The 23,276-nt window shown below is 40.2% G+C and overlaps 1 protein-coding gene across 1 annotated transcript in view; it reads right to left on the bottom strand.

Annotated features, from left to right (window-relative positions):
* Positions 1-23,276, bottom strand: part of ATP7A (ATPase copper transporting alpha) — a 133,702-nt gene that overhangs the window by 57,229 nt on the left and 53,197 nt on the right. The window contains exon 2 of the mRNA XM_004592777.3: positions 5,990-6,127. Coding sequence (XP_004592834.2) covers positions 5,990-6,109 — 120 coding nt within the window. The 5' untranslated portion in view covers positions 6,110-6,127. The remainder of the gene's footprint in view (positions 1-5,989; positions 6,128-23,276) is intronic.

The following is a 23,276-nucleotide window of genomic DNA, read 5'->3' as shown; positions in this document are numbered from 1 at the left end:
ATGGATGGCAAGGGCCCAAGCACTTGAGCCATCTTCCCTTGATCTCCCAGGTGCATTTGCTGTGAGCTGCATCAGATTGGATCAGTCAGGACTTGAATCTGTGCTCACACGGGATGTAGGCATTGCAGCAGCGTTTTATCCCACTGCAGCATGCAGCGCAATGCTGAAGCCCTCAAATCCAGGATCAAAATGAACTTGGCGATAATCTCAGAAAGTATGATCCAGAAATTTTAACCTTAAAATTCTTTTAAAATTGATCTGGGGCTGTGCGATGGCTCAAGTAGTAAATCCTCTGCCTGTAAATCCCAGTATCTTATATGGATGCTAGTTCATGTCCTGACTGCTCCACTTCCCATCCTGCTCCCTGTTCATGCTCTGGGAAAGCAGTGGGGGCCGCCCAAGTCATTGGGAGACCTGGAAGAAGCTCCTGGTTCCTGGCTTCAGATTGTCTCAGCTCTGGCCATTGTGGCCATTTGGGGAGTGAACCAGCGGATGGAAGATTTTTCTGTCTTTTGTTCCCTCTGTAAATCTGCCTTTCCAATAAAAACAGATAAATCTTTTTAAAAATGATCAATATTTATATGTTATGACATTGAGATACATTTTGACTAAATTATGTTTGCAGAAGTTCAATTTTCTAGATGGTTTCTACATTGTATATCCTCTGGCTATTTGAGACTTTAAAGAACAGAAAATAATAAGTAAAAAATTGTGTACAAAATATTCTGAATATGTAAATCATAGCAATAAATTTTAACATAACAAATACAATCAAAACTCAGAGAAATTCCATCTAATGTGTAATACACCTCCATAATACTTTCCTTTCTTACATGTTATGCTGTGTTATCCTTTGATGCTTCCTTTGACAATGGCTTCTCAAAATAATTTTCTATTACAGAACAGAAAGATGTTAGCTTTTCCTCTAGATCAAAATCTGTGATTGGTGACAGCTCAGAGAAGCAACTTTCAATATCACAACTGGACATCAGCACATTTTGAGAGCCTTCATCAAATTTTGGTAAACTATCAAATTTCTTTCACATTTGAGATTTTAGGTTTCAGGACACTTCAAGTTTCCCTATAAACTGACAGATCTTGACAGCATCTTTGAATTGATAGCACTCATGTAACTAGCTTTATGCTGGAAACTACATCTTCATGTAATAGCATTAAGTGGGTACCGATGGATACCAGGATTGTTGCCAGAAGCTGTTCTTGTACGAACCCCTTAGCAAAAAACTCCACGATACACTGATGTGACAAAGAGAGGCCCGGAACTCTGGCACGGCTGGTCTACTTTCAAGCCAACCCCTAGTTAATGTACCTGAGAAAGAAGAGATGACCCAAGTGAATCTACATTGGAGACCCTTAGCAAGTTCCCAGTTCCCAGCTTCAGAGAAACCTAACTGCACCCTTTGCAGCCACTTGGAGAATGAACCAGCAAAAAGCAGACCTTCCTCTCAGTCTCATCCTTTTCCTGTAACTCTGTTGTTCAAATACATAGATCTTAAAAAAAAAAAAAAAAACTTTTAAAAAACTAACAACTGGGCCAGCCTGGTAGTCTAGTGGCCTTGCCTTGAACGCACCAGGATCCCATATGGGCGCCGGTCCCAATCCTGGCTGCTCCACTTCCCATCCAGTTCCCTGTCTGTGGCCTGGGAAAGCAGTCGAAGACAGCCCAAAGCCTTGGGACCCTGCACCCACTTGGGAGACCCAGAAAAGTCTCCTGGCTCCTAGCTTCAGACTAGCTCAGCTCCAGCTGTTGTAGCCACTCAGGGAGTGAACCAGAACATTGTCTGTCCTCCTCTCTGCATATATGACTTTCCAATAAAAATAAATTAATTTAAAAAACCCCCTAAGAACCACACATAATCAAGTAGCATATTTAACCCCAAACTAATCCTACCTCCCATTTGACTTTCCTTTTTTTAGATCACTAAAATATTCATAGCCTCTGTAACACCACATAACCCAAAGGGAAGCTCTCATGAAAGAGAGTCAAAATAGAAATGGACCATGGTCGTAAACAGCTGCAACTGAAATATTTTGTTTCTGAAAACAATGTGCAGAACATACTGAGAATACATTACCAAGACAACTACCAGGGTCGTAAGAGGTCAAGCCAAATGAGAGGCTCTGAAGTATAACCTTCATTAACGTCATAATAAATCCTTCTCCGCATATAAAAGGTTTAACATTTGGCAAAATATGTTTAAAGGAAGGAAACATGGAGAAAGGTCATTTACACAACTTATAGCATCAGAGATTTTGAAAGGAAGGAAGAGAAGCAAAGCAAGAATAGGCATAAAAAGTGTTTCCTTTTATTTTTATCTAATTATGAATGAGCCCTGGAAAGGAGTAGCCATCACTGGGATCCGTATAAATCACTAATGATAATACAAAGTGCTTTTACATCATATCTATGCTGCCCTCCCTTTATAATTTAATAAAACTTCAATCACATTTGTCTGACCTTAAACAGACCTTATTAAGCAATAATGAATTCTGGGAAGATGCAGTAGAAATACCAGTCTAACATATGAGTGTCGTGCAAAAAGGCTGTTTCTTTTAACATTTATTTACTTTTATTGTAAAGGCAGATCAGATTTACGGAGAAAAGGAGAGAGAAAGGTCTTAAATCATCTGGTTCACTCCCCAAATGGCCACAAAGGCCAGAGCTGACTCAATCCCATTTGAAGCCAGGGGCCAGAAGCTTCCTGAGTCTCCCACACAGATGCAGGGTCTCAAGGCTTGGAGTCATCCCCTACTGCTTTCCCAGGCCATAAGCAGGGAGCTAGATGGGAAGAGATAGAGCAGCCAGGACATGATCTGGCACCTATATGGGATCCCAGTGCTTGCAAGATGAGGATTTAGCCATTGAGTCATCGGGCCAATAGGCTGTTTTGGGTCACAGAAACGGACTTGTAAATACCAAAGCAAAATCTATTCCAGTAGTTGCACATGGATATGTTAAGGGAAAATATTCACATAAAGTAGCTTTCTAGACAGAGAGTTAAAGGTTTTGGAAAATGGGTTAGTTGTCAGTGTACACTAAGTATCTAAGTCACTCAGAGAGAAATTAGATGAACTAGTTTCTGGATGGCTGAAATAGCTTTACTGCAATTAGCACAGGCATTACTATATAATTAGTAAGATTCAGCCCCCAGCACCAGCCCCACCTTAGATCAAGTGGAAGAAATTTAATTGGCTTCATTTGAGGATAAATCAAATGTTGTCACACTTACTACTCACTGAAATTAACCAACTAATTTGTAAAGCTTTGGACGCAGTTGGCAGGGTTACTTTTGCTAGTCTCTTTCCTAGTCAACACTACAAAATCAGAATCCAATTTCTGCAGTTATGATTCGTAAAAAAAATCTTTAAATGTTTTTATAAACTTACATGTTTTGAGTATAAACTCATTTGGGAAAACCTGCAATATAATAAATAAAATAATTGCATATAACCTTTCAGCTTCTCAAACTTGGCTGTGTCCCCAAAGCAAATTAAAGGCAACTGTATGCTTGTTGGGAAGTGTGGGAGGGAAGAAGCAATGTGGGAGCCTCTGAGATTGGAGTTAGGCCAAGGGAAAAGTGAGTACAAAAGAAAATTCTACTTTGGAGCACAGAAAACTGGAGAATTCATATCTAAGTAGAAGGAGGCATATTACATTATATTCATGAAAGCTTTCCTAGCCACAACTAGCAATGTAATCCTGGCTGATCAGTCAACAAATGAAAAACACTGCTTTCAACTCTTACAATAGTAAAATGGATCCAAAGCTTGCTCTGTTCTCTGTGGCCAAGATGAGTATGGAACTCAGGTATGGGAAAAATGACTTCAGTTTTGGAAAAGTGGAAGTGTCCACATGTTAGGCCCATACTTCACATGACTCTTGAATTAAGGAAGCGAAGCAAAATTCAAGAAGAATCATGCTGGGTCAATTAGCCACTATTTTGTAACAAAAACAAAGCAAAATGAAACTAATATGTTCAAGACACTACAAAAAGTCAGAATCACAGGCAAGAATACCACAGAGATAAGGAAGCAGAAATTCTATACTGAAAAGTCAAAACCATTTTGAAGTCTCTGAATAAGTGTAAAAATTAATGTTCAAGTTAAGGACAATTAAAAGGCAGTTTCCATAAGTATATGATCTGGAGACACGGAAAATGTTCCAGTTCCAATGTAATGATTACTTAATGATGCACTTAAAAAATATAAAAGCTTCTGATAAAGAGAATCCATCAGATGCCTAAATTTTTGCTAAATCCTGTGTCCATAATCACATCTCCTCTAGGTACAATGTAATTTTTATATGGATCTCAAGGAGTCCTAGGAAAATCACTCTGGGATGCATGTAATCTGATGAAATTAAATTGAGGCATTAACTTTTTACATCAAAGCAAATTATAGAAAACTTTTAATAAACAGAATAGCCACCAACATAAAGTTGATCTAATGATGGCAAAAGCTTTAATAATATCTTTAAACAACCAATTCAGATGCCAGCACAATGGTTCAATTAGCTAATCTTTCATTTCCAAGCACCAGCATCCATTATGGGAGCCAGTTGGTGCCCTGACTGCTTCACTTGGTGTGGCCTGGGAAAACAGTAAAGAATGAACCAAAGCCTTGGAATCCTGTGCCTGTGTAGAAGACCCAGAAGAAACTCCTGGCTCCTGGCTTTGGATCAGCTCAGCTCTGACCACTGTGGTCATTAGGGGAGTGAACCAACAGATGGAAGATCTTCCTCTCTCTCTCTCCTTCTCTCTGTAAATTTGCATATAAATCTTTAAAAAAATATCAAAATCACTTAAGCAGTATCCTCAGAACATGCTTCACACCAGGGACCCTGGGATGACATCGGGTGGCTACCCCCCATTCCCGGGTACTGATGCGGTTGGGCTGTTGGGAGCGGTCCTCTCTGCTTCACCCTCCACTTTCTCCAGATACAGGAAGAAAAAAGGCAATTGGAGGCAGTTGTCTCATCCACTTTCCCCTATTCCTTGACCCTCCCCACCCTACTTGATGGTCCAAATGGGCATGTATCCCTCTCAAATAGGTAACCATCATCAAAATAAAATAAATAACATAAAATATAATTAAAATTTTTTTAAAAGCCAAAAACAAGGTTGTTAGCCTTTTTTTTTTTTTTACAGCTCCCATTTGCTGGTTCAGTCCTCTGCCCCACCAAAGTGCCTACAAAAGCCGAGGCTGGCCCAGGCCGAAGCCAAGAGCCAAGAACCCAATCTGGGTCTCCCAAGTGGGTAGCAGAGACCCAAGGACTTCAGCCATCATCTGCTGCCTCATAGAGTATATATTAGCAAAAAGATAGAATTGGAAACAGAACCAACACTCAAATCCGGGCACTCCAACATGGAGTGCCAGCAACCCAAGTACCATCTTGATGGTTGCACCAATCAATGCCTCTACCACCTTAAGATAACCACAGGCACCTTGCAGTCTTCAGAAGAAACTTTCACAGCTTGGACCGCCTCTTCAAACAATGCACTGAGAATGTTGTAGATGGTGAAGAGATATTAAATAATGATGAATCCTTCCTTGGGCAAAGCTTACAAGGAATTTTCTAGATATTTTCACTTCAAGTTTTTAATTGCAAACATAACAATTACCATGCTATAGAAGATCAAGAAGAAAACACTCAACCCATTCTGAGGACATATATTTTAGTTCAGTTTGAGATTAAGATTCATAAAAAGTACAACTATACAATCACTTACATACTTATAAATCTATAAGCATACGACAATAATGCCAATATTCTATGTTCAGAGATTTTTAAACTGAAAAATCTTTTTTTCTTTTTCAAAGAGAAAACAAAATGTAATTAGTTATGGAGTACAATAATCTTTATTGCCAAGTGTGTCTGTGTGGTTGCTTCTATCCTGGTATTAGAAGTAACTTCCTAGCAGAATTCTCATCAACAACATGTGACTTTACCAATTGCCAAGGTGTGACTTACTTTAATGTGATGTACGCCATTCACTTTTCCAATCTGTTGCTCAATGGTCCGAACACAGGAATTGCATGTCATCCCCTCCACAGAGATGGTAATAGAATTCACATTCATGTTTGAATCCATTTTAATTTCTTTACATTCCTGTTAGGAACAATAAACTCATTTTAATTTCAAGCCACAGAAATCTTTCCTCCATTTTTCTTCCACTAACATTGGCATTCTTTTATACCTGCTGAGGAAAACATTTTTTCACCTTCACTTAGGCAAAGGAAACTTGTTTCTATGTCTTCGCTAACTAAAAACAAAAGTGTGCAGTACTTGAAAGCTACCTTCACAGAGTGATTCTCTAATTATTAAAAATTTTCCCATAGCTAATCTCATTTAATATTGGAAGTGTGGGGCCAGCACCATGGTGTAGTAGGCTAAGTCTCTGCCTGCACATGTCAACATCCCACATGGGCACCAGCTCATGTCCTAGGTGCTTCATTTCCGATACAGCTCCCTGCTTATGACCTGAGAAAGCAGCAGAAGATGGCTCAAGTCCTCGGGCCCCTGCTCCCACATGGGAGAGCCAGAAGAAGCTTCTGGCTCCTGGTTTCAGATTGGTTCAGCTCCAGCCACTGTGGCTATCTAGGGGGTAAACTACCAGATCAAACATCTCGCTCTCTTTCTCTCTAATTCTGCCTTTCAAATAAAAAATAAATCTTTAAAGTAATATTAGAAACTGACACAATGAAAAACAATTCAAAAATTTCCAATACACAGGAAACAGTAAGGTCCTATCTACATGTTATGACAGTCCCTCCCCTCAAATTGGCCTCTCATGTGTCCTCCCTTACCATTCGCCAACCCCTCTCTGTGCTAGTCATGTTGGCTGCTTGGTTCTTCCTCTGCCAGCATGACTTCCATCTTATAGCCTTTATTTTAGCTACTTAGTTGGTCTGGGATTTTCTGCTTGGATAACTTCCTTAGCTCCTTCTAGTTTTTTGTTCAAATCTAATCTTCCTAATGAGACCTATTTAAAATGACCGCCTACTTCCCTTCCATACTCTGATTTCCCTCACCTCTGCTTTATTTTTTAAGATAATTTACAACTTTCTAACACATATCATAATTTTCTTATGCTTATTACTTTCTCTTCCCCCAAAATGCTCATATCCATCCTTCAGGAGCTGGCAATTAAATCGTTTCCTCCAGGTTATGACCTGGACTTGGTACTTGGTACTAACTTGGTGACTTGGTATTAACAAACAAACCATGCTGGAGCTGACAACATGTGATTTTCAAAACTAAGCCATAAAAGGCATGTCCGGGTGGTGGTGGGGAAGCAGTCATTCCAGATTCCTCTTTGTCCTCTCTCATGAATCACTCAATCATATAAGCAGTCTCATGGGAAGCTTACTGAGGGGAGGAACTGAGGCCTCCTATCAGCAACAAGCAAACACCTGATGCATCCACCAATAGCAAGTCGCAAAAAACATCAGCCAAACCTGCAGGTGACTGCAGCCCCAGCCAATGCAGTGACCACAACACCATGAGAGACTTTGAGCCAGAACCATCCAGTGAAGCCTCTGCCAATTCTGAAGTCAAACTGTGAGATAATATTTTTTGCTAAGACATTAAATGTTGGAGTAATTCATTACGGAAGAAATAATGAACTAACACACTTCCTGTTATCATAAAAATTCAATGAATGCAAGACTCAGTTTTTTTTTCATTGATATTAAGTTGAATCATACAAAATCACCATGACTACATGTCAAATATAATTGAATAAAGGCAATTTCATATGGTTCAACTTAATATACTCCATGGAAATTGTGGCTTCCTTTATTGTGCTTAACTGAGTATTAGAAATACGGGTTGAGGAAAGAATTTTCTCTGCCTTTTATTTTAAGTGGCATAAAATGATTATATTATTGCCCTAATTTTGCTAAGCTCAGAGAAACCTTTCACAGAAACTGCTGTTGAACCATGCCCTCTGAGACTAATAAAGCAAATGATTAATGGACTCTTCTAATTCCCTACATGCTTCTGTAGAGCCCTGAACAATGAGATTACCCAGTCTATAGTATTCTGTTAGATCAACCTGAACTTTTACATACAGAGATGTATAATATTGATATGATTTGTATGTAATAAAACTTGTCAGGTATACAGTTCAGTGGTTTTGAATACATTAACAAGGATGTACAACCATAATGATTTTGTCATTACTCAATTTCTTTTTTTTTTTTTAAGATTTATTTTATTTTCATTACAAAGTCAGATATACTGAGAGGAGGAGAGATAGAGAGGAAGTAGAGCTGCCGGGATTAGAACCAGCGGCCATATGGGATCAAGGCGAGGACCTTAGCCACTAGGCCACGCTGCCGAGCCCTACTCAATTTCTTTTTTAAAACAATTCTTTATTTTAACTTGAAAGCCTAAGCCAAACACAAAGTGAAGGAGAAAGAGAGAGAGAGAGAGAGAGAGAGAGAGAGAGAATCTTCCATTGGCTGGTTCACTCTCCAAATGACTGCAAGGGCCAGAGCTGGGCGAGTATGAAACCAGGAGCCAAGAGATTCTTCTGGGTCTACTATGTGGGTGCAGGGTCCCAAGGACTTGAATCCATCTTCTGCTACTTTCCCAGGTCATTAGCAGGGAGCTGGATCAGAAGTGAAACAGCCAGAACTTGACCCAGTGACCAAATGGGATGGAGGTGCATGCAGGCTATGTCAGGGTACTGTCCCTGCAACATTTTCATTACCCAGACAGAAACAGCACACCCATTAGTAGTTGCTGTTTGCTATTCATTTCCCTTTGGTATTAGTTACTGGAAAACATTAATTCATTTCCTGTCTCTATGGGTTTGCCTGCCTGGTCTGTTCATATAAACTGAATTATTTAATATGTAGCCTTTTGTGTCTGGATTCTCTTAACATGTTTTCAAGATGCATCAATGTTCAACCTATTGAAACTTAATTTTTACCTTCTTTCTTTTTTTAGTTTAAAGATTTGAAAAGCAGGGTTATAGAAAGAGACAGAACTTTCAGCTGCAGGTTCCCTCCCCAAATGGCCACAATGGAAGGAGCTGGGTCAGTTCAAAGCCAGGAGCCAGGAGCTTTTCTGGTTCTTCAAAATGGGTGCAGGGGCCTAAGGACTTGGACCATCTTCTGTTGCTTTCCCAGGCCATTAGCAGGGTAATGGATTGGAAGTGGGGCAGGCACTTCAAGCAGAGGCTTAACTTGCTATGCCACAGCTACAACCCCATTTCAATCCATTTTGTGAGCAAACTTACAGAAATAACACAGAAGACAGACATTAGAAGTACACACACATAGGAAAACTCAGAAAAGTATAAGGAATGGATGGAAAGCTATTATACAATAAAATGGGACAAATACCCAGTATTTATCATCAATAATACATTTACCAATTTTTTAAAAATCTTGGGCCAGCACCATGGTTTTAGTACATTAAGCCTCTGCCTGCAATGCCAGCATTCCATACAGATACCAGTTCATTTCCCGCCTACTCCACTTTCTATCCATTGTTTATGCCCTGTGAAAGCAGTGGAAGATGGCTCAAATGCTTGGGACTCTGCAATCACCTGGGACACCGGGAAGAAGCTCCTGGCTCTACATTTCAGATCAGCTCAGCTCCGGTCACTGCTGTCATTTGGGGAGGGAAACGTGGATGGAACAGCACTCTCTCTCTCTCTCTTTTCTCTCTAATCCTTTTGAGTTAATTGTCAAATATGGTTTATGCTAAGGATCTAATGTACATTCATTTACACATGTAGATCCAGTTCTCCTACATCATTTTTAAACAGATTGAGATATAATTCCCATACTATATATTTCACACATTTAAAGCATAGAATTAAATAATTATTAGCATATTCAGATATGTAAAATCACTACCACGACCAATTTTCCTTTTAATCACCTCAAAAAGAAAGCTCATCGTCATTAGCCATTACTCACCAGCTCTAAGATTCCCACCTTCGGTTGCAGGCAAGAAATAATCTACCTTCTAGGTAAACAGATTTATCCTTCTGGGCATTTCATATAAATAGAATAATATGTGATCTTTATGACTGACTTCTTTCATTTAGCATATTTTCTTTTTTTTTTAAAGATTTATTTATTTTTATTGGAAAAGCAGATCTACAGAGAGGAGAGAGAGAGACGAGTATCTTCCATCCGATGGTTCACTCCCCAAGCAGCCGCAAGGAGCTGAGCCAATCAGAATCCAAGAGCCAGGAGCTCTTCCGAGTCTCCCATGCAGGTGCAGGGTCCCAAGGCTCTGTGCTGTCCTCAACTTCTTTCCCAGGCCACAGCAGAGAGCTGGGTGCAAAGTGGAGCTGCCGGGATTAGAACTGGCACCCATATGGGATCCTGGTACATGCAAGGCAAGGACTTTAACCACTATGCTATCATGCCAGGCCCTATTTAGTATATTTTCAATGTTTATCCATTCGTAGCACATACTTATACATCATTACTACTTACAGATAATATTCTTTTTTAATTTTTATTTTAAATGATGCTGACATAGTTCATCAGGATGGGAAGGATTAGGGAAAAGTGGGTGTGATCACTGTTTCCAGATTTTCTATTTCTTTTCCTGTACTGGGGTCGGGGGTGGGGGGGAGAGGGGTATAAGGGGAGAAGCCACATCCAGCTTCCCACCCACCCCAGAACCCAGGGATGGGGAAAAGCTAACTAATATTGACTCAGGGTCCTGATGTGGTGTACACTCCAAGGGTTCAGCCAAGGTGGTTACAATAGTTCTGAAATGTTTTCAATCCCACCAATCCAAGGGCGAGGAAACATTTTCAATGTTCATTGGCTGACATAGTTCACCAAAGGGTCTCCATTCGCCCAGATATTTGCTGTCCTCTTTGGGCCAGGATAGATGTACAATTTATTCTGTTTTCCTTCCTCTGCTATGGTAACAGATGTCTTCTGCAGGCCCCCATGGGCTGCCATATCCTCTATGTGGATCTGGGCCAGCTGTTCACTACTCCATCTTTTCCATTGAGGAGGACCAGTTCTACCATGAATATGCCACATTTTGCTTATTGATTTGTTAGCTGATATTTTGATTCCAATTTTAAAACATTTTTATTTACTTATTTAGTTGAGAAGGAAGAAAAGAGAGAGAAAGAAGGAGAGAGAGGGCTTGGTGCAATAGCCTAGTGGCTAAAGTCCTTGCCTTGCATGTGCCAGGATCCCATATGGGCACCGGTTCTAATTCCAGCAGCCCGCTTCCCATCCAGCTCCCTGCTTGTGGCCTGGCAAAGCAGTGGAAGATGGTCCAAAGCCTTGGAACCCTGCACCCGTGTGGGAGACCTGGAAGAAGCTCCAGGCTCCTGATTTCAGATCAGCACAGCTCCGGATGTTGCAGAAGGTTGGGGAGTGAATCAACAGATTGAAGATCTTCCTCTCTGTCTCCCCTCCTTCCTGTTTATCTGACTTTGTCATAAAAATAAATAAATCTTAAAAAAAAGAGAGAGGGGGAAAAGAAGACAGAAAGGGAGGGGGTAAAGAGAACTCCCTCATACAAATATTCACCACCAAATGTCGTTAAACACTAGGACCAGGTTGTGCCATGGCCAGGAACCAGGAACTCAATTCAGGTCTCCTACATGGATGGCAAGAAACCAACCTCCTAAACTATCACCAATGTCTCCCAGAGTCTGTTTTAGCAGGAAACCAGAATCATAAGCCAAGCCAGGTATTAAACCCAGGTATAGGGCCCGGCGGCGTGGCCTAGTGGCTAAAGTCCTGGCCTTGAAAGCCCCGGGATCCCATATGGGCGCCGGTTCTAATCCCGGCAGCTCCACTTCCCATCCAGCTCCCTGCTTGTGGCCTGGGAAAGCAGTTGAGCACGGCCCAATGCATTGGGACACTGCACCCGCGTGGGAGACCCAGAAGAGGTTCCAGGTTCCTGGCATCGGATCGGCGCGCATCGGCCCGTTGCGGCTCACTTGGGGAGTGAATCATCGAACGGAAGATCTTCCTCTCTGTCTCTCCTCCTCTCTGTATATCTGGCTGTAATAAAATGAATAAATCTTTAAAAAAAAAACCCAGGTATATCCAATATGGGATACAGCTATCACAGTCACTTACACACTAGGTTAAAAGTTCACTGCTGATCCCACATTTTGTGTAGGTTAGATATAACCTAGAAATAGAATAACATGGCTATAAGCATTGATGTAAAAACTTTTGTTTTCATATCCCTTGGATAATTCATAAAGAGTGGACTATACTTAACTGAGGAACTGCCAAATTGTTTTACAAAATAGCCGCACCATTTTACAACACTCCTCCCCTCACCTCAGTAATGTAAGATGCTTCTAATTTCTCCTACTTCTCACCACCACTTGTCATTTTTTTAAAATTTTAACCATCCTAGTGGGTATAATGGTGTTTCACTGATAACTGATGACGTCAAACATTGTTTCATGTGCTTATTTGCTGTTTAAACATCTGAGGAAATACCTATTCCATTGTTTTGCCTATTTTCAATAGTGCTTTCTGTGATTTTTGGTTTGGGGTTGTAGGAATTCTCTCTATATTCCATATGTTAATTCCTTATTACATATGAGCTTTCAAGTATTTTCTCCTATGCTGAGCTTTCTACTGTCTTGACAGCACAACAGTTTTCATTCTGATGAAATACAATTTCCTTTTTTTCTTATTGGTTCTATTCATTCTTTTTTTTTTTAAAGATTTTTTATTATTATTGGAAAGCCGGATATACAGAGAGGAGGAGGGACAGAGAGGAAGATCTTCCATCCGATGATTCACTCCCCAAGTGAGCCGCAAACGGGCCGGTGCACGCCGATCCGATGCCGGGAACCTGGAACCTCTTCCAGGTCTCCCACACGGGTGCAGGGTCCCAAGGCTTTGGGCCGCCCTCCACTGCTTTCCCAGGCCACAAGCAGGGAGCTGGATGGGAAGTGGAGCTGCCGGGATTAGAACCGGTGCACATATGGGATCCCGGGGCTTTCAAGGCGAGGACTTTAGGCTCTAGGCCACACCACCGGGCCCTATTCATTCTTAAATGATAAAAATCTCAGAAAAGCTGAGACAGAAGCTCATCCCTAAGCCCACATCTCTTTGTCCTAATTTTAAATAACACAAGTGCTGGAAAAATTATAATTTATAAAGTGTGGGTCCCGGTGAAGTGGCCTAGTGGCTGAAGTCCTTGCCTTGAAAGTGCTGGGATCACAAATGGGCGCTGGTTCTAACACTAGCAGCTCCACTTTCCATCCAGCTCCCTACATGTGGCCTGGGAAAGCAGTTGAGGACAGCCCAGAGCCTTGGGATCAACCCTGCACCCATGTGGGAGACCCGGAAGAAGCTCCTGGTTCCTGACTTCAGACTGGCTCAGCTGTGGCTGTTGTGATCACCTGGGGAGTGAATCAGTGGAAGGAAGATACTCGTTTCTGTCTCTCCTCTTTGTAGATCTGCTTTTCCAATAAAAATAAATAAATCTTTTAAAAATAAATAAATAAATAAATTATCTTTAACACTTTAACAAAAATAACTAACACAATATAAATGTTGTGTAAATAGTTGTTACATTGCATAAAGGAATAATGACCAAAAAAACAGTCTGTACAGCATTACAAACACAACTGTCATATGTTTAACAACATTTCAATCCACAGTTGGTTGGTTGAATTCACAATATAGAGAGGGCCAAGTATACAATCTCACTGTGGAGTATTCCCTAAAGCAAAAATGTTGGCTAGCTGAGGAACTAAGAGAGACAAGAGGCACTTTTAAAGGGTGCGCACTGTAGCTCAACAGGCTGATCATCCACCTGTGGGCGCCAGCATCCCATATGGGTGCCAGTTCGAGTCCTGGCTATTCCATTTGCTATCCAGTTCCCTACTGTATAGCCTGGGAAATCAGCAGAGGATGACTCAGGTCTTTGGGTGTCTGGACCCACATGAGAGACCTGGAGAAGCGCCTGGTTCCTGGCTTCAAACTGGCTCAGCTCCAACCATTGCAGCCATTTGGAGAGTGAACCAGCAGGTTGAAGATCTTTGTCTCTCCTCCTTCTGTAAATCTGTCTTCCAAATAAAAATAAATAAATCTATTTTTTGAAGGCACTTTTAAACCAAGTGGATAAATATTTTCCTCTGCTTTCAAAATTCACCTGCATTGTTTTTTCAAAACTCTACTTAAATTGAACCTGACACAAATGTCAGAGGAATTCCATGTTACTCACTATTCAATTACATATATAAGATAGTGGAAAAATGTGAAAATTGAATTAAAAGGTACATGTTTGGTGCAAGATGTTTGAAAACCACAAATAATTTTTTCATAATATGTATTTCCAACCAGCTGTTTTTGAAAATCCCTGTATATGTGACAGTTTTTACTTAATTTCTGTTGCTAAACCAGGTAAGGATCTAGGCATAATGTTGTTATTCTTCTAAGATAATTACATTACTAATGGTGATTATCATCTGCATTTAAGGAGTGCCTCAAAATACTTTAATAACTAGAAGCTAATTCTCCCAGTGTTAATTGGATGCCTCTTGTTCTTAGAGTTGCCATTACTAATAGTTACATACCAGATCTGTCCCTTTAATACTGTAATTTTACAGAAGCCTACATTTTCCCCATACCATCACTGTTAACTAAGTCATTTTGCCAAATGGAATGGATGGTTATAAAAGATGCTCCTCATTTTGTACCTGTCTTTAAGAAATTTTTAAAATGCGCATAACATATTACAAAATCAGAGCTGTATATGTTAAATACTGGAAAAAATTCATAGAAAATGGAATTAAGGGGCAAGTGGCAAGAATCTGGCGCAGCATTTAAGATGCACTTTTGGATATGTATACCATGCCAGTGTGTTTGGGTTTAATTTCTGGCTCTGCTCCCAAATTCCAGCTTCCTGCTAACACACAGCCTGGGAAGCAGCAAGTACTGGCTCCTGTACTTGGATCCTTTCTACCTATGTGGGTGACTCGGATACAGACGTAGGATACAGGCTTCAGCCTGGCCCAGCCCTGATTGTTTTGGGCATTTGCAGAGCGAACCAGTAGATGGAAGAGCTCTCTCTCTCTAATTATGTTTGAAATAAAATGAAAACTTTTTAAGTCCTTTTAAAACTTTTATTTTGTAGTAAAAAATTTTTGAAATACATTCTTCCTTAGATTCCATTTCCTTAGGCTGCGTAATGGTTTCCCTGTACACTCTGCAGGCTGTATTTCATTATCATTTTCAAAGGAAAAAGATTCAGCCAATTTTAAAGGAAATAAAGAAGAAAACATATAAGGATTATGAAAAAATTAAGAGAAAAGCCACTGGGGCCAGGCTTTCTGGTTTAACAGGCTAATCTTCCATTGACATTCCATATGGACACCAGTTCTAGTCCTGGCTGCTCTACTTTCAGTCCAGCGCCCTGCTTACAGACTAGGAAAGCAATGGAGGACGGCCCAATCCCTGGGCCCCTGCACCCACATGGGAGAACCAGAAGAAGCTCTTGGCTCTGGCTCCTAGCTTTATATTGGCTCAGCTCTCAGTTACTGCCATTTGGGGAATAAACCAGCAGATGCAAGATCCTACTCTCTGTAACTCTGCCTTTCAAGGAAAAAAATAATATAAATCTTTGACATTTTAAAATATACCTATTTTCTTAAATAAACTGATCTTTTCTACAAACAACATTGGACTAGTTGTCTTTAGGGTATCTATATAGTATTTCCAAATCAATCTAATTTTTCCTATTTCCTTTTCCTTAAAATCAATAACACCTATCAAAGGAAAACAAAAAGGGAGTTGCTTCTGTTATTTTGCATAATGCATCCCTTTCTTTTCATGTGCAAGTAAGCCTTTAAAATGAAAATTAATCTTATTATTTAACCTGTTTTCAAAATATGGGTATCTAATTTCTTTCATCAAACAACTGCTATTACATAAACAAAGGACTAAGATTTCATGTGAAACAGCTAGAGTAGGTAGTTGCCAAGTTTAAAACACAGTTGTTCTTTTCAATTATCCCTAAAAGATTAAGAAGTACTAGTTAAAATGCATTAGGTCAGAAAAGGACAGAACATTTAGATCAAGTAAACTGTGCTTTACTGGCCATTTTTGTGACTTTGGGTTTTTTTTAAGATTTATTTTATTTTTATTGGAAAGTCAGATACACAGAGAGAAGAGACAGAGAGAAAGGTCTTCCGTCCAATGATTCATTCCCCAAACAGTGCTGTGCTGATCTGAAGCCAGGAGCCAGGAACATCCTCCTCCAGGTCTCCCATACAGGTACAGGGTCCCAAAGCTTTGGGCCATCCTCGACTACTTTCCCAGGCCACAAGCAGGGAGCTGGATGGGAAGTGGAGCAGCTGGGATTAGAACCAGCACCCATATGGGATCCCAGCACGTTTAAGGTGAGGACTTCAGCTGCTAGACCACCATGCCGGGCCTTTTTGTGACTTCTGTACCAGCCACAGCACCTCCACACATAAGTTCTCCTTAACAAAACAGTACAGATACACAAGATTCCTATAGCACTACATAGTTAACAAAGCTTTCATATAAATGAATCGCACAGCAATCCTCCTATATAAATACAAATAAAGTAGTAGCTTCCTTTTATAATTAAGGAAACTAAAGCTCCGACTTACCCACACTCACAGACAATGCAGCCTCAAGTCTAGGGCTGAGAACAGCCTCAAAAAGATGAATCTAATAGGACAATGTTTGGAAACAACATAAAGTAAAACCTGCCAATAATGGGGGTAATGTGGAGAGAAAGCTTGGAAAACAACGGCACCGTGTAAGAAGCACACATGAACACTTGTTCCCAGAAATGTGATAAACGTGCCTCAGGTCTGCATTTTCTGCCATGGCTGGAGCAAATGCCGCCATGTCAGTAACAGACTTGGAGGAAAGCCATGTCTCTGGTGTGTGTGGGGAGGACAAACATCTTTTGCTTCAGCCAGCCATCACCATTACAAATGACTCAACTATTTATCAGATATGCTAATGGATTCAAAATGGTCAGTGCTGCACCAGTCTGTTTGAAATTCTAAGACTGTTTGGTTGCTGGAGTACTTTGTTTCCCCTTCAAAACCATCACCTGATCCAAGCTTGTCACAGATACAAACTGTGGGTAAATCAAGGATTGTGTTATAATACCATAGCTTTCTTCATAGGGAAATATCTCTTAAACTTTTAGTTCTGAGACAACAGAGTAATCAAAAACCATGGACTCAAAAACTTTAAGTGCCTATATAAACCAAAAAATAAACTGTCAATATTCAACCATTTACATAAAATTGAAAAGCTACTTGCTCTATACTTGATATAACTGATTATTAAATGATCAAAAAAAAAGTTTGGTGAAAATGAGAACTTCATTTGACTGAACATTTCAAATATGTCATTAATTTTATAAAAGTCATTGCTAAAAGGATAATGATGCTAATAACCTTCTCATAGATTAAAATGTTTTAAAAAGTTTTAGTTATTAAGAAATCTTATACTGGGCCCAGCACAATGGCTCAATGACTAAATCCTTACCTTGCACATGGGATCCCAAATGGATCCTGGTTTGAGTCCCCAGTGCTCTACTTCCCATCCAGCTCCCTGCTTGTCACGGTAAAAGCAGTAGAGGATGAGCCAAAGCAGTAGTGGGAGACATGGAAGAAGCTCCTGGCTTCAGATTGGCTCATCTCCAGACATTGCAGCCACTTGGGGAATGAATCATTGAACGGAAGATGTTTCTCTCTGTCTCTCCTTCTCTCTATAAATCTGCATTTCCAATAAAAATAAATAAATTTTTAGAAAATATTGTACTAAGGAAACAATACGATTTTTTTAAGTGGCCCAAGAACCTTGACAATTCACAAGATATAAACATAGTAAACAAATATATGAAAATACACATCATACAAGTCATTAGGGAAATGAAAGTTAAAACAACGACATCCACTACACATCTTCTGTAATGGACAAAACCCAGAACAATGACAACACCAAATGTCACAGACAATAGACAGAAACATATATGGAATTTCTTTTGGAATAATGAAAATGTTCTGGAATTAGTGGTGAAGTCTGCACAAGTTAGTGAATACACTACAAATCAATGAATATAAGGTAGTTGTTCGGTAAAGTAGTTAAAATGCCACTTAGGAGCCTGCATCACTCGTTTGAGTTCTGGTGCTCCTCTGAATTCTCCCTTCCTGCTGATGCATTCCCTGAAAGACTGCTGGTGGTGATTCAAGTAGGAGACAGCTACTCAACTAGCTGGTGTAGTCCCAGCTTTGATCTAGGTAAGGCTCACTGAAAACCAATGAGGTTGACAATTCAGAAGGGAGCAGGGGACAAGGACAGATGGGAATATCCAGCCTTTGGCCCTTAACAAGGCTCACAAAATCACCTCGTCTGGCCTTGCCAAGCCAACCACAGGCAAGACTCAAAATTAAATAAAACATCCAAACACACATCTTACGCTAAGAAAATGCCCTACTGTGACTTTCTTAGAAATAGGGAGTGGGTGCTTGGCCTGTAGCTAAGATGCTGGAGTTAAGAGTCCCTGATTCTAGCCTTCTGATAATGCACACACAGCAAGTGATGGCTCAAATAACTGGGTCCTAGCCACTCATATGAGAAAGCTAGTTTGAGTTGCCATCTCCCAATTTTAGCTCAGCCTGCCTACTGCAGGCATCTGCGGAATGAACGAGCAGATGAAAGTGTTCATTCTATCTCTCCATCTCTGTCTCTCTGCCTCTCAAATACCTTTTTTTAAAGAAAGGAAATAAGCAATAGGATCTCAGTTTCCCATCATTAAAACCAAAGTATGTATTTTTGGTGGGGTTTGGGGTTTGGGGTTTGGGGAGGCAAGGTTGATAGGTATTCCCTTTTCCTGACCATTGACACTGAGATGCTACTAAGTGATTCCACACTCCACCTGTCAGATGCTTCTGTCCAAGCCTTTGAATACTGAGGCACTGAAGGAAAAGATTCAGGAACAAATTAAAAGAATTTATGACACAGGTGGCAGCAGATAAGACATCAGTATCTAATCCAAAGGTCCAGACAAAGCTAGTGCCAGCAAAGAGATCCTCACCCGACTAGTCCTGGGGCATGGACTTGGCCTGTTTTTAGCCTCAGCAGGTTCCTATCCATTTTCTAAGTCTGACTAGCCATCCTTCCTGTTGACACTACAAACAAACTCTATTAACCTGCCAATAAATTCCTTTTGTGGTTAAATGAATCGGAACTGCCTGGTGCTGTCCGCAAGCAAGAATCCAGCTTACTGTGTGTATAATAAATACCATGCGGTCATAAAAACAATCATGCAGATCCCTACTTTCAGATAAGAAAAATGTTCAGGATACATTAAGTAAGAAAAAGCAAATTTCACTCCACAAAAGTTATCTTAAACAACTTCCAGTGGGTGTACTGTTGGCCTCCTCTCTAACACGGAAAGACTCGGGAGCCCACAGCATGCTTCCTACTTGTGGCTGATCCTAGGGCTGCACTGCTTGTTCCAGCTAGTAGAACTGTGGGCACACTGAGATGCAGCTGTGTTTGTGCCCAAGCTGTTTACGCTCAATGACTTCACATAATCATGTGATTTAATTAAACAGTGTGTGAACTGATGAGATAAGAGCACAAAAGAGAGTTGTTTTTTCCCAGGAAAACAAAGGTGAATGCTTTAGAAACATTCAATAAAGGTGAGTATTTCAGTGACCGCTTAAATAGTTATACATGAAACAGCTTTAAAGAGGCTGGGAAAGCAGAAGTAATCCTAAAGTCTAAAATAATTATGGCCTCTTACATTATATTAATTAAACAAAACCAGAAATTGGAAATCTAGAATAAAGTAATGTGGCTGTAGTTTTTGCAACAAAGGAGAAATTTCAGAGAACCAATATGCAAACCAAAGCTTGTGGCCCCACATATAAAGATTAGAAAATAAGTGAACATAGAGTTTAGGTTTCTATAAAAAGATATACATACATATATGTAATTTTTGTGATTCCCTGCTTCAACTGATCAACCACTGAATGATTAGGACAATTTCTACCATGATTCCATTTTCTAAGAGGAAAGATTCTAGACTGTATCACAGAACACAGAGGACAAACATGCCTGAATTCCATTTTGCTCCTTTTTCATTGAATTTCTCCCCATGTTTATCCTATAAGGCCAATAATGGGGGGGCTGGCATCATGGCACAGCATGATAAGCTGCTGCCTATAATACTGGCATCTTGTATGAGTGCTGGTCCAAGTTTTGGCTGCCCCACTTCTCACCCAGCTCCCTGCCAATGGGCTGGGAAAGCAGCAGAAGATGGCCAATGTGTCTGAGCCCCTACTATACAAATGTATGACCTGGATGAAGTTCCAGGCCCTTGGCTTTGAGTTAGCTAGTCCAGGCCTGGACACTACAGCCACTGGTCAAGTGAAACAGCAGACAGAATATCTCTCTTTCTCCCTCTTTCCCCCTTCCCATCACTCTACCTTTCAAATAAATAAATAATTATAAATATTTTTAAAGCAGGAAAAAAGTCATGAACCTCAATTGTCTACCCATAATAAAAGGAAATGTCCCAATATATTATAGTGCTATTAAGGTGTCATTACAAATATTCAGTGGGAATCAAAAATGATTTTCTTCAGAGTGTTTTATGAAATTACTTCTTTGTCTAAGAATATTTGTAAGCTTCTATGAATTGATTATTTCCCAAGGAAAGCACTTCTTCCTCCTTATATAACATGAGCCCAGCACTAGCCTAGTGGCTAACTCCTCACTTTGCATGCACCAGGATCCCATATCAGCACTGGTTCTTAACCCAGCTGCTCTACCTCCCATCCAGCTCCCTGCTTGTGGCCTGGGAAAGCAGACGAGGATGGCCCAGAGCCTTGGGACCATGCACCCATACGGGAGACCTAGAAGAAGCTCTTGGCAGACATCAGCGTAGCTCTGGCTATTGTGGTCACTTGAGGAGTGAACCAGCAGGTGGAATATCTTGTCTCTCCTTCTCTCTGTATATCTGACTTTCCAATGCAAACAAATAAATCTTTAAAAATGACATAAAATTTACCATTTAATCAATATTAAGTGTACAGTTTAGTGGCACTAACACATCCACATTGTTATTCAACATCACTATCATCCACTTTCAGAACTTTTTTGTCATCCCAAGCTGAAACTCTGTACTCATTAAACAGTAGGTCCTCATTTTGCCTCCCAACAGCCCCTGGAAAACGACGTTCTACTTTGTAGTTCTATGAATTTCACTCACATAAGTAGAATTACATAGTATTTGTCCTTTGAGGTTATTTTTTTCACTTTGCATGATGTCTTTTGAAACATTTATTTATTCATGTGAAAGGCAGAGCACCAGGGAGGGAAGGAGGGAGGGGGGAAAAGAAGACAGATCTTTCATTTGCTGACTTACTTACCAAATGGCCACAACAGCCAGACCAAAGCCAGGAATCAGGCCCTTCAGCCTGGTGTCCCACATGTGTGGCAGCCCAACTACTTAGGTCATCCTCCACTGCTTTCCCAAGTAAATTAGCAGGAAGCTGGATCAGAAGTTGAGCAGCCAGGACAAAATGGCATTCCCATATGTGATGCCAGCATTCCAAACAGTGACTTAACCCAGTGCACCCTGACACCAGCATCATGGTATAATGTCTGAAATGTTCATTCAAGTGATAGCATGTGTAAAAATTTCATTTTAAGGTTAAATTATATTCCATTATACGAATATACTACATTATGTTTATCTATTTGTCTGTTGATCAATTCAAAGGCTACTTTCGTATTTGAGTTACTATGAATAATGCTGAACTGTACATAGCTATACAAATATTTCTCTAAGTATTTGTTTTGAATTACTTCAGACATATACCCAGGGTTGGAATTTCTGGCTTAAGTCATAATCCTATTTTTTACTATTTTAAAAAACCACCATAATGCTTTCCAAAACGACTATACCATTTCATATTTTACTAGTAACGTACCAGCACTGAAGTTTTCCCATATCCAGGCCTGGCACAGTAGCCTGGCAGCAAAATTCCTCACCTTCCACGTGCTGGGATCCCATTGGATGCCGGTTTCAATCCTAGTTGCTCAGCTTCCCATCCAGCTCCCTGCTTGTGGCCTGGAAAAGCAGTCGAGGGACAGCCCAAAGTCTTGGGACCCTGCACCCACGTGGGAGACTCGGAAGAGGCTCTGGGCTCCTGGTTTTGGCTTGGTTCAGCTCCAGCTGTTGCAGCTACTTGGGGAGTGAATCATTGGATGGAAAATCTTCCTCTCTGCCTCTCCTCCTCTCTGTATATCTGACTTTCCAATAAAAACAAATTGAATCTTTTTTTTTTTAATTATTTTGCCTGGGATACCTGCATCCCACATCAATGTGCCTCAGTTCAACTCCTGGCTCTGCTCCTGATTCAACCTTGTGGCTAACACACACCATAGAGGTACCAGGTACTTCGACCCCTGCTACCCATGTGGGAGACCCAGTTTGAATTCCAGACTCCAGGCTTTAGACTGGCCCAGCCCTGGCCACTGTGGGCATTTTGAGGAGTGAACCAGCAGATGGAAGATTTCTCTCTTGCCAACTCTATACCTTTCAAATAAATTAAATAAATGAATAAAAATTTCCAAAATAATCAAAGATACAGACAGTGAAAAATTACAAAACTTTTCTAATATGAAATAGGGGAGGTTTTCATGATACTGAATTTGGCAATAATTTCTCAGATATAACACCAAAAGCACAGGTAACAAGGAAAAATATATACGCTGGACCATATCCAAATTGAAAACTTTTGTGTATCAAAGAACACTATCAAAAAACTGACAAGACAATTCACAGAATGGGAGAAAATATTTGGAAAATATTTGATAATGTATTGATATCCAGAACATATAAATAACTCAACAAAAAAATTAAGCAGAGAATAGACATTTTTCCAAAGAAGACAAACGACTAATAAGAACATAAAAATGTTCAATATTATTAATCATTAAGGAAACAGAAATTGAAACATAAGACTAATGTACATCTATGAGGATAAACATATTTTTGTAAAAGAAAAACAGGAAATAATAAGTAATGGTAAGGATATAGAGAAATTGGAATTCCTGTGCACTGCTGGTGGTGGTGTTAAACATAGATTTACTGTTTAATTTTGCAAGGCCACTTCTAAGTATATGCATTAAAAAATTAAAAACAGGGGGCCTAGCACTGTGGCCTAGCAGTTAAAGTCCTCGCCTTGAAAGTGCCGGGATCCCATATGGGT

Source organism: Ochotona princeps, chromosome X, assembly GCF_030435755.1.
Source record: "Ochotona princeps isolate mOchPri1 chromosome X, mOchPri1.hap1, whole genome shotgun sequence".
Taxonomy (NCBI): domain Eukaryota; kingdom Metazoa; phylum Chordata; class Mammalia; order Lagomorpha; family Ochotonidae; genus Ochotona; species Ochotona princeps.
The sequence above is the reverse complement of the archived record's forward strand: the minus strand, read 5'-3'. Positions and strand labels throughout refer to the sequence as shown.